The following is a 12353-nucleotide window of genomic DNA, read 5'->3' on the forward strand; positions in this document are numbered from 1 at the left end:
CTAGCACGGCTGACTTTGGGGGGGGGGAAGTGCGTACGCAAATGGCGGCGCCCATGGGCTCCACCATTTGCGTTCCTTATTTTGGCACGTGTAGTCTACTTAAACATTTACGTCGACTACGGCGAAAATAAGGGGAACGCAAATAGTGTTGCCCTTATTTTTGCCGTAGTCTACGTAAATGTTTACGTAGACTACACGTGCCAAAATAAGGAACGCAAATGGCGGTGCCCATGGGCGCCGCCATTTGCGTACGCGCACTTTTTTTTTTTTAAGTCAGCCGTGATAGGCTACATAAACATTTACGTAGCCTATCACGGCTGACTGCAGGGACGCAAACGGCGGCGGCTATGGCTGCTGCCATTTGCGTCCCGGCAGGAGACGAGGTTTCACAGCCGGAGGGACGGGGCGCCTTCCCCCCGGCCAGAATTTCGGTGGGGAGGGACGGGGCGCCTCCTCCCCAGCCAGAATTTTGGCGGGGAGGGACGGGACGCCTCCCCCCCAGCCAGAATTTCGGGGGGAGGGACAGAGCGCCTCCCCCCCCCACCGCGAAGCAAGCTTCGGGATCAAGTAAGTGACTTTCGTCCATCCCTATCGTCGAGAGCTGTGATTGGACTAGGGGTGAACGAAAGTCACTTACCTTTTCTCGCAGCTTGTTCGTGGTGGGGGGGAGCGCTTCGCTGCTCCCCCCGCGAAGTTCAGGCCGGGGGGGGAGGCTTCCCGCCTCGCCCGGCCGAAATTCAGGCCAGGGGGGGAGGCTTCCCGCCTCGCCCGGCCGAAATTCAGGCCGGGGAGGAGGCTTCCCGCCTCGCCCGGCCGCGAACACGAAAGTAACAAAAAAAAAAGTCCCCTGATAGGCTACGTGACGATTCACGTAGCCTATCACGGCTAGATCTGGAAAGTCAGCCATGATAGGCTACGTGAATCGTCACGTAGCCTATCACGGGTGACTTAAAAAAAAAAAAGTGTGTACGGATAATGGCGGCCCCCATAGGGAGCCGCCATTCGCGTTCCTTATTTAGTTGCTATAGTCTACGTCAATGTTTACGTAGACTACGGCGAAAATAAGGGCAACGCAAATAGCGTTGCCCTTATTTTCGCCGTAGTCTATGTAAACATTGACGTAGACTACAGCGACCAAATAAGGAAGGGGAATGGCGGCTCCCTATGGGGGCCACCATTATCCGTACACACTTTTTTTTTTTTTTAAGTCACCCGTGATAGGCTACGTGACGATTCACGTAGCCTATCACGGCTGACTTTACAAATCTAGCCGTGATAGGCTACGTGAATCGTCACGTAGCCTATCAGGGGACGGTGTTTTTTTTTTTTCTTTCATTGCAATGGCGGGGGCGGCAGCCGGTCGAAAGACCGGCTACCGCTCCCGCCCCGCTCGAACACCGGATGAACCGCCAGCCGGACCCGCCGCCGGGAGGGACATTCAGGGAAGGTAAGTCCCGTCCCGGGGGGGGGTGCGGGGGGCGGGGTGTGTGTGGAGGATTTCTCCCCGAAACTTGTTCGGGGGGCCGAACACGTTGGCGCTCGGCCCCCCGAAGTTTCGGGGAGAAATTCTCCGCCATCCCTAGATTGGACAGAAGGAAAATACAAACATCGCCATATATGGACAGGCGGGGGAGGGGACTACGACCGGATACGGTAGCGAAGCCGGAAAATCAGAGCACATTAAGGGGAAATACTGTGATATTAGGGTATTGAAAGCGGGAGCATGGAAGTGGGAAATTCCAGTTCTAATTCGAGGCGGGTACTGCGTAGTGTGAAAGGCTGGCTGTGAAACCTCATTGGAAGCGAAAAAAGGCAGTAAGTGTAGATCCAGCCTTAGTCATTTTTCAGCTTATGTTTTCATAGCTTAAAGCTACAAAACTAGAGAAATTGAGACTATGTATATCTTCATTACACATGACAGACGCTGCCAAGAGGCTGCATGCAGATGTAGCCAACAGCAAACCATCTTTTGCCATTATGAGCATGAGCAGGCACACGGGTCAGGCTGATATGCTCTCTCATCCCCCAGCTCCTTTCTGTGTGCATGCGGGGAGAAGATTTGAAGCTTCTATTCCTGGTTTGCAGCAAGCAATTTGCCGTTTTGCTGAAATGCCCCCCCACACGCACACACTCTCCCTGCAAATGTGGCAGCAAGATCAGGAGGGAGATGTTTTGGCTCTGCTCTTGACAGTGCCTACCTCTGCTCACTAAAGCTGATTTTCCTGCCACCATCTTGTTTCTCTCCTAATCTTCCCTTTGTTGGGCATATGCTGAAAGCTGAAGCGTGGCTGTATCTGATGAGTAATATCAGTGCCTGCTCTTCTGCCTGCAGCCTGTGCATCTCTCTCTCTCTCTCTCTCTCTCTCTCTTTCTCTCTCTCTCTAGGCCATTCATCCTCTCAGCCTTGCATCAGGCAGCAATACCTTCTGGCCAAGTAGGTTGCCAGGCCTACCACTCAAGCTGCCTTTGTGGTACGTAGGTGAGTATGCTGGCTAGTAAAAAATGTTTTGTAAGTCCATAGAAAGTTCTTTTAGGTCCTTTTCAGATATCTGAGTTATACTTGAAGGACTGCCTTCCCCAGTACTAACCATCCTGGTACTTAAGATTGGCTGGAGAGGTTGTGGTACCCTTGAGGAATGTGGTCCATGGGGCTACCACATGTTGTGTTGGATTTGGTTTGGGAAGAATGGCGAGGAGTTGGGTGTCAACTTACACAAGTCATATGCAGTGTTTAGTAGCATGTGTATACTTATTTGGAAGAGCAGTTGGCAACTGTAATGAAGTTAGAGTTGGTTTTCATAGCTAAACAGTGAAGGCCAGTGCTTTTTGCTACTAACAAAGGTAAGATGATACCCAGTTGCTGAGCACAGTTTGTACCTTCCTTGCTGATAAGACATGTTCCTTTCTTTGCTGTGAGAAACTGCCTTTCCTGCCAAGAGAGAAAGGCCTTGCTTTCTCATCCTTGGTGAATGGAGGGAGGTGTGTGGGTGTGCCTTCTGACAGTCTGAAACTAGGTGAGACAAGCCCCATAAAATCCTGGGCAGATTGGCCTGGTACCTGTTCTCATCTGAGAGGGGAAGCGGCACCACCTGCTCAGATAACTGTCAGGAGCGCCCTGGAGGCCTCTTTCAGTCTACTCCAGTAGCTAACGCAAGACACAGACAAAAGGATTATTTTCAAGGCTTTAATCTTTTTACAACTTAATGACTCTTTCAGATGCTAATCACCAGCGACTAAGCAAGGAACAGCAGAGTAGCCTATGCTCCAGGTTAGGCAGTTGGTCCCCGTTTGAAGGAGAATCACGGGAAGACCCTGAACTTATGGGCTAGGGAGAGTTCCTCCCTCTTTCCCTTGAGTCCTTGGGACGCGACCGTTGCTTGCGCGCCAAACGAGCGCTACGCCTCCTTTCCATGCCCTCCAGCTGTCGTCACTCCCGGCATCGGTGTTGAGCATCCAGCAAGCCCCCCTCCCGCACTCTCTCACTGCCAGGGTCACTATCTATCCCAGGAATGCTGGCAGGAGGAATCTCTGCCAGCTGCTGTGCCTGTGAGGGATGAGCGCGCTTCTCTCCCATGGATTGCTGTTCCTCCTCAGAATCAGAACTGCTCTGGGGCTCTATGGGCTCAGTTTCCACCCTGACAATAACCAGCTTCTTGGGATGGTAGCCATTGCTTCAAGAGCAATGGCTACAACAGAAAGCTGAGGGGCATGTGTAAATTTTTCTTTGCTTTTATTATCTGCATCCATTTTCTATCAATAAACTGTCATTCTTTCATACAAGTGGACATGAGTGAAATTGATACATTCAATTCTGTTTAGTGTGGGTCCCGGCTGGATCGGGAACCAGGTTTAAGACACATGTGACAGGGCCTTTTTGGTGGTGGCATTACAGCTCTGGAATCCCTTCTAGTAAAGATTTGGCTGTCCCCCATGCTCTTGTCCTTTAGGCACTAGTTCAAGATGTATTTGTGCAAGCATTTGGGGTAATGGCCAGCTCTTGATTTGTTTCTTGGTTGCTTGTGTTGATGGTTTCATTATATTTTATTATATATTTGTGATTTTGAATCAGGATTTTAATGGTTATGTGGTGTACTGTGTATTGTATAGGTTGTTCACTGATCTGGGTTCTTTGCGAAGAAGGGCAGGATTTAAATCAAATAAATAATAACAAGCTAATTTCAGTTTTTTCACTCATGACTGCAAACTGATCAGCAATTTCTCTCACTCAGTGGCAAAGACCCTAAGCTGCCCTGGCCTTTATATAGCCCCCTTCCTCAGCCGCCAGCACGCAGGTGCCAACATCACCATAAGTATAATGATAAATGGTAATCATTTTATCGCTACACAGCACTCTATGTATAAACATTACTTTTACTTCTGTACCAAAGCATACCCAGGTTTCATAAACTCTGCCTTTCTGGACCTTTTAAAGTCCCGTGCACCCTCACCTGCTCTTGGAGCTGGAGGTGGAACAGCTGTTGGTGCTTGAGGTGCGTCCTCCAAGCCATGCTCTGTTGATTGGAGAATATTATTCAGGCTAATGCCTCATAGGAATCCATGCATTACTTTCCTGTCACCTACTGTGTATGGACAAGCATCCTGTTTATAACGAAGTGGGGACCAACAAAACTAATGAAGCATGGATTAACCCAGCTCATACTCTTTCAACTCTGCATCCGAGCCCTGGCAAGTGGCAGGATCATTAGGGGAAACTCTATTGCCTGCATCTAGTCTAAGGTTAAGAAAGATTAATCAAAATGAAGGTTTGTTTTGGTCCTCTTTGGCTTTACAACTGTAAACCGATGTGCAGGTGATGCGACACACATGACCCATCACTCCAAGCCACAATAAACCGTCTGCCAGTAATCAAGCATCCAGTTAATAAAAAGAAAACATACATACATAAATAAACAAACAAACAAGCCATGATGTTTATTAATGCAGCCTGATTGGTTGTTTAACACAGGTGCTGATTATTAACCCTTTAAGGCTTGACCCATTCTTGATTGGCTCTTGCTCAGTTTATAAGTGGTATTGCAGCATAGTCTCATTTGTGACTGAAGCTGCTGTTTTATACTGAAATGTTTACATTTTAAATCTGTTTGTTTATACATTTTTTCTTCTTAGAAACTGGATGCACTATTTCTGGTCATTTATTGTGGCTTATAGCTATATATTATTGCCTTCTTGCTTTGAGGTCAATAGGACATTTGTAAATTCTGATCATCACTTTTGTCTTTACTACTGTAATTCCTACTTTGACATTTCAACTGTTCATCTCCAAGTCCTTGTGTCCTATACTATTATGCCCCTGCTGGTATAATGAATGATTTTCTAATCTGCAGGCATTTTTAGCAACTCTTAAAAGATCCATATACAAGAAGTCTTACTTGCATTAGTCCTACTTTTACAAACAATGGGAGAAATAGTCATGAAAGGTTAGATCCAACATCATCCTGGTGGAACAGAGTTGACAGAACCTGTGTTGCCCACCTGCTCCTTTCCCAGCAGCCACCAGAGTCCCCTAAAAAGTCTCGCTGGAGGTTCAGGGAGCCCTTCTGAATGTGGTGGGCTCTGGCGCTGTGGGGGGGAGGGCTGAGTGGAATGTGGGATTCCCAAAATTAGGCAGACACCTCATCTGCACGCAGAGTTCCTGCTTTCATAAGGTGCCTCTGCCTGATTTTCAGGGATCCCACCTTCCCCCTCAGACTCCCACATCACACCCCACCGCATACAGGAGGGTCCCTCAACCCTAGGAGAGGCTTTTCAGGGGCTCTGGGGGGTGATAAGTGAAGGTGTAGGTGAGGAAATCAGCTTCTGCAAACTCCCTTCTACCAGCGTAATGTTGAATATCACCTGAAGGGCTTTTAAAGAACTTGATTACTCCAAGATTCTTTTATAAAATGCTAGACAGTACCTCTTAGAATGCACAAAACCCCAAACATTTTGATATTGATCACTGGGATTTTTTCAAACTGAACACATTTGATAAGGCGCAGAATGTCAAGAGGATATATTTGCAAATATATATTTGCAAATATATCCTTATATATATTTAAGTAAAAGTAAAGATTCTTTTCTCACCTGGGATATCCTTGACCAAATCTTTGATAGCAATTGTTTAAATTTTTATTATTGTACATTGCCTTGCATATTTTTTAAATGAAAGGAGGATCAATGGTTGGAAAATAGATAAAACCAACCTTGTACTCCCTATGCAAGTCTAAGATTAAGTCCAATCAAAATAAATGTTTGCTTTGGTCTTCTGTGAATGTATACAGTCCAATCACTCCACATGTATTCAGTGTCTCTGGTGTGCATATAGAGCTCTGTGTATGCAGGTGCTTCTCCATTCTTTTAAATCCCAGGAAATGCTTTGTAGGTGCATGATCATTACTTGTACAGAGAAAGCGCAGAAACTGCTTTTGATCTCATCTTTACACCAAAAACTGCAATGACATTGAAATGTCCATCCTGTCTTAACAACAGATACCTTGTTTGCCAGCATGAAGGATGTCTTTCAGGAGAGTGTCACAACGAGTGAATATACTAATGGGGGATCCACCAGGACCACAAAATGCTACTGTACACATATCCCCAGCTGTTTTATTGTATACTATTTCATTCAAGGCATACGTCTTCTTGTTGTAGCAACAAAGACATTCTGAGTCAATAAGAGAGCAAAAGAGAATGAATAGTAGTGAAGGGAACTTGATGGCTAGATATATATTCTGGCAAAATGCACCCATTTTGCCACCATTATTATGCAGCAGCTTATAGACATTTGGAGTCCACTGGAACCCAAGAAAACAGTGCAATTTTAGAACAGATTTTGGAATATGATTGCGAATTGTCAATTGCAATGGGTGAGGACAAAGTAAGTGGGGTAATGCAGGTAAAAGGCAGTCTCATTATTTGCTTTCTTGCTTTCCTTTGAGCCCCATTCCTAGTCAGGGTTGTAGCCACAGAAGAGCCTGTATGAGCCTGGATCCTTCATGGGCAGGAGTGAACAACTTCAGGTGGTATGGGGGCCATTTTCTCCCCTGGCCTTCCACACCCAGCAATCCATGCTCCCCCCTCCCCAGCACCGAAAAAGGAAATAAAATGAGTCTGGAGTGGCTACGGCGTGCCCAAATGGTCAAAATTAGCTTGTTTTCACAAGGATCAAATGACTGCCCTGGATTCCTGTTTGTTTTTTTAAAAAAATTACAACAGCAGGGGGCAGTGTGGACCACATGCAGGCCAGGGAGCACACAGCGCATGTTACCCACCCCTGCTGTTGTATATTCCAGGATCCCACCCTAAATGTTCAACTTTCCCTTAAAGATAAATAAATTTCTATCTCTTTTATCTGGGGAGGATGAGAAGGGAGGATAAGCATCCATGCCTGAGGCGTGAACTATGGTTTAGTTTTACATCCAGTTTGAGCCTTTGTGGGCATTATAGAGCTCCAATAGCATTTGGGCCTTCATCAGAAAGGCATTGTGTGAGTATGTCGGGGCGAAAAGAAGTAATGTTTTCTATGATTAGGAACAGCTAAATATTCAATCAGGGATTCTTTCAAGAAGGCAACTTGACTATGAGTATTTAGCTCCCTCCAAGTTCCCAGATACTAGTCACACACATTGCGCAAGACCAAACTCTATATATTTCAGAAATGCAATTAATAAAGATCTGCCACTGGGCATCTTACCATTTGATTTGTTTAAGCAGAGTTGTTCTTTTGGCTCACTGCGGGGAAAAAAACAGACATGGTCAATTCTTTATTACCTAAAACTGTCAATAAACTCTCTCTCTCCCTCTCTTTCTCTCTGTCACACACACACACACACACACACACTGCTCTACACCACAGTCCCCACACACACTTTCCCTGAATTAACCATTTACGTCAGGAGTACAGACCCATGAGAGAAACCCTAATGTGCATATGACAGAATGAACTATGCCCCTAAAACGACGTACCATGACGTGCATTCTAGCACTGAGACACATTCTCTTTTTTCTTCATCATAATATGGCTTCTCAACATTGCATTCTGGGTAGCAGCCTAAAATGGGAACAAACAGGCAAAGAATAATCTCACTTTTCAATAATCATTGATTATTCAGTAATATTATGGAGGTTTTAAAAAATGAAGTTACAGTTATTTGGAAATAGAAGTACAAAAAGTTATGCTGCTTTTTCACAATGTGCATTGCAAATGTAGCATTCATCCTTTGCTGAACCCACCCTCCACTCAGGAGATCGCAATTTGCACCCCTTTGCATTTTCAGCATCTCAACAGAAAATTTATTTTAATTCATTGCCATTGTGTTTTGTGCTAGGTGATAAACTCTGCCTTGAGGCTTACCTTCCAAACTGTAGAGCAGCTTGTCACATTTCCCTGTAGGGTTCCTGCAGGTCTTTAAACCTCCGCAGGGTTTATAGTGCCATTCTCTCTTGTGGGGTCGGTTGTAATGGTCGCAGAACACAGCTGGATCAGAAGACACGGTGAGGCCCAAGTTTTAAATGGAGCCCTCTCCCGCAACCCTGCTCTCTGGCTGGCCATGTACATATCACAGCATGTCGGCTGTGACTTTCAATGGGAAGCCAGTGCACATCTCCCCTAAGCTCATCCCACTGTCCTTCTCTTCCCCACAGTCGTGCATGTTAAATAAATAATTGAGGGAGATGGGGGTGGGCGGGGGTGGATTATACAACTAAGGATACTTGCTCTTTGCCTTAAATTTTTTTTTAGTTCCAAACACATGTTTCTGAAACTGAAGGCAGGATTCATTTAATTGTGTTCAGACATATAGTTTCACCTTCCTGTATACCTCCACCCCCCTGGACTGGACAAACTTTTTCCATAATACATTTTCTGCTTAGTAGGGACAGAGCACACGAAAAGTCCATAAAACCTATAGGGAGGTTCAGTTCAGTTTATTGCTTGTTGACCAATCAGGCCATTTGCATACACAAACATAGTAAAATACCCCTATAGGGAGGTAACAGCCTAACTCTACTCATGAGAATTGTGGGAAATAAAACATTTATGAAGTGGAGGAGGGGAGTTTTCCAGGCAAGTCCATACTGTACTACTGCAGCTGGCACACTTCCCGCAGTATCCCATGACATCACAGAAACACAAATGTGAATGGTGTTTCTTCCCACTGCAAACAGTCATGAACTTGGACTACCATGCCCATCTTTTGACAACAAAGCTGCTTGTGCTGCAAGATGCAAGTGTCTTGGAAGAGAAACACAATGAACAAAGGAACTTCCAAGATAAGCCTGGAGCCTGAGGCAAAGGTCATATGATTGCAGCAGGGAAAGTGGCAGTCAAGACCTCTGGAGGAAAGGTACTGTCCTTTAGATGAGCCCAAGTAATGTACAACCAGAACACATAGTCAACAGGCATGTTTTCTCACATCATGCAGAACTTGGGAAAAAAGAGCATTCATGATACCCCCAAATCAACAAAACTCTGAGGAAGATGGGAACACCAAAGAAACAGCTGCTCTCAGCACAGCTCCTGCTTCTGAGTGAAAGACCTGGCTGGCCACCAGGCTCCACTGCTCCAACATGGGCAACTATCTGAGTGAATGTGGAAAGTGTGAATGGATTGAGCTAAACTGCATTCTATCTATATAAAGGTGTTCTAGAAATGGCATTTGGATTTTGAGTCTGTATCTCACCCCATAATCCCAGCTATTTATAACACATATCAGATATAGAGCTTTTCTACATGAGGCTGTTAATCAGCTGTATTTACTTTCACGTCAGTCACAGAACTGAGCTCCGACCACTACACAAACGTCTTTTCCTTTCCTGTTTCTCCACTACATAACCTCTAGGTGGCACTGTGGTATAGAGGAATGGCGCAAATACATAAGAGGGAATCACACTTCCTTTTGCTTTCATAATTAAATGCTACATTTTCCCTGCTCTAAAAAAATTTACCAAAGTGCTGGTTAGCCAGAGAAGCAAAATTGGAGGGTTATGTCATCATTTAAAGGACCCATAAACAACCATGAGTAGGGAATGATGAGTGCATGATAAATGCCTCATGTAGAAAAGCCTTTGTCATGTGGATAAAAGTTAATCGTGCTTTCTTTCTTTCTTTTTAAAGAAAGCATTTTTTATCTAATTATTTATGACATTTGATATAATTATTGATTAGATGTTTCCCTCACCTCAGATAACATGCAGCCACATGATCACTGCTGCTGAATACATCATTTCTTTTGCATGTACTTACGACAGTTTCTTGGACTTCGCCAGTCAATACAGATGCCGGCTCTACTACAGCTTCTTGAATATGCAGCTACTGTAGCACAGACGTCCTCACAGTCTCCCACGCTGTCACAGCCACAGAAATCAGACACACAGGATTCATAGTAGGGTATTGGATTGATCTAGCAGACCCAAGAACAGTGATAGTAAATATTTCACTAAATGTTTCAGTGATGATACAATATTTAAAATACTTCAGAACAGTATGTAATCGGTTTCTGAAAAACAGAACACCCAAGAGAGTGCACAGCTTTAACAAAACATCTACAATGCCACCATAATGATGCTAATGTCCTGCGCATATAATTATGCATGTACATGTTTTAAAATTCATAACCATTTTGAGTGAATAACTGGCGTAGGATGATTCAAGACTATGCTTGAACTTAAATACGTACTGGGGGGAAATCACTTTTGTCTCTTGAAACGCAGTCTGTGTGCACTCCTAGCTGAAATATCTGAGTCAGTAATCATTGCGAAAGTAATTATGCAAACAGCATTCTTAGAATGTAATCTCGATTTCCCGGAAGAGCCATTAAACCACGTTAGCTAAAAACCAATCATTAGAGAGGACTGCAAATGTATCTGGAGATAGGGCGGGATAGTGATTTTAGGAATCAGGGGTTTGGCCTATCCCCCCCTCCCCCCCACACACACACTCTTTGTTCCTAGGAATGGCACCAGCCCAACCTCTAGATGAAGGCACCAGATGAAGGCACCTCTAGATGATGGCACCTCTAGATGATGACACCAGCCCAACCTCTAGATGAAGCACACCCAGCTCTTTTTTTCAAATGCCTTAAATGGTAATGGTTTGTTTTCTTACATACACCTTTCTTTTGTTTAATTCAGGGATGCAGCAGGAGGGCCTCTTTGAGCCCAAGGGATGAATTCCACTTTGGAGTAGGGATGTCAGAGAATTTCACCACGAATCTCGGGGAGGCCGAATGCCAGCGCATTCGGCCCCCCGAAATCGGTGGCGAAATGGTCTGCCCCCCCGCCCCCCCCGGGACGGGACTTACCTTTGGCGACTCTTCCTGGCGGCTGCAGCAGCTCCGCCGGTGGTGGCGGTTCGGCAGCAGCGGCGGCGGCAGCCGGCCTTCCGACCAGCTGCCACCGCCACCAATTCCAAGTTAAAAAAAAAAAAGTGATAGGCTACGTAAAGATTTATGTAGCCTATCACGGCTAAATTTTAAAAAACACCGTGATAGGCTACGTAAATGTTTACATAGCCTATCACGGCTGAGTTCAAAAAAAAAAAAAAAAGCACGTATGCACGTCTACGCTATTTGCGTTCCCCTTATTTTCGCCATAGTCTACGTAAATGTTTACGTAGACTAAGACGTGCCAAAATAAGGAACGCAAATGGCGGCACCCATGGGCACCGCCATTTGCATACGTGCTTTTTTTTTTTTTTACTCAGCCGTGATAGGCTACGTAAACATTTACATAGCCTATCACGGCTGACTGCAGGGATGCAAATGGCGGCGGCTATGGCTGCCGCCATTTGCAGGCCCGGCCAGCCAGGATTCGGGGGGGGGAGGGATGGAGCGCCTCCCCCCTGGCCAGAATTTCAGGGGGAGGGATGGAGCACCTCCCCCCCACCGTGAATCTATTTCATCAAAAGGTAAGTGACTTTCGTACATCCCTACTTTGGAGAAACGTTCGACGGGTGCATTCTAGTGATGGGCAGGGCCAAAGGCAAAAGGGTGGGGCCAAAACACCCCAAATGACATCATGTTTTACCTTAAAGCACTTACTGCCAATAACTCAGCCCTCGGAGAGGCATTTCAAAATTTAGAATGGGGGAAACTGTACAAAAGCTGGGAAATCACCAATTGGTGGTTGGGAGAAAGGGGGTGGGGTCAGGGGAAGGAGATGTGGCCATTTGGGGAAGCCTGGAGGGCCAGATTTGGCCCCCGGACCTGCGGTGCTGCACCCTTGCTTCAGCGGTTCCCTTAAAATTAGCCACTCACAAATCTTGCCTAAACACTGGGAACACAGAACTCTTTGATAAAGTAGAGTGGAGAGCAAGGACTGCATTGGACAGCCACCTGGACATTAAAAAGAAAAGT

At 45.6% G+C, this 12353-nt stretch overlaps 1 protein-coding gene across 1 annotated transcript in view; it reads right to left on the minus strand.

Annotated features, from left to right (window-relative positions):
• Positions 1-12353, minus strand: part of LOC146357828 (mucin-5B-like) — a 128541-nt gene that overhangs the window by 57778 nt on the left and 58410 nt on the right. Inside the window, exons 24-29 of the mRNA XM_084851447.1 lie at positions 10244-10400; positions 8354-8476; positions 7966-8050; positions 7694-7731; positions 6494-6664; positions 4449-4511 (exon numbers count right to left, since the gene is read on the minus strand). Of these exons, the coding sequence (XP_084707573.1) occupies positions 4449-4511; positions 6494-6664; positions 7694-7731; positions 7966-8050; positions 8354-8476; positions 10244-10400 (637 nt within the window). The remainder of the gene's footprint in view (positions 1-4448; positions 4512-6493; positions 6665-7693; positions 7732-7965; positions 8051-8353; positions 8477-10243; positions 10401-12353) is intronic.

Source organism: Heloderma suspectum, chromosome 1, assembly GCF_057233095.1.
Source record: "Heloderma suspectum isolate Gila_16-S chromosome 1, 16-S_ref, whole genome shotgun sequence".
In the NCBI taxonomy this organism is placed as follows: domain Eukaryota; kingdom Metazoa; phylum Chordata; class Lepidosauria; order Squamata; family Helodermatidae; genus Heloderma; species Heloderma suspectum.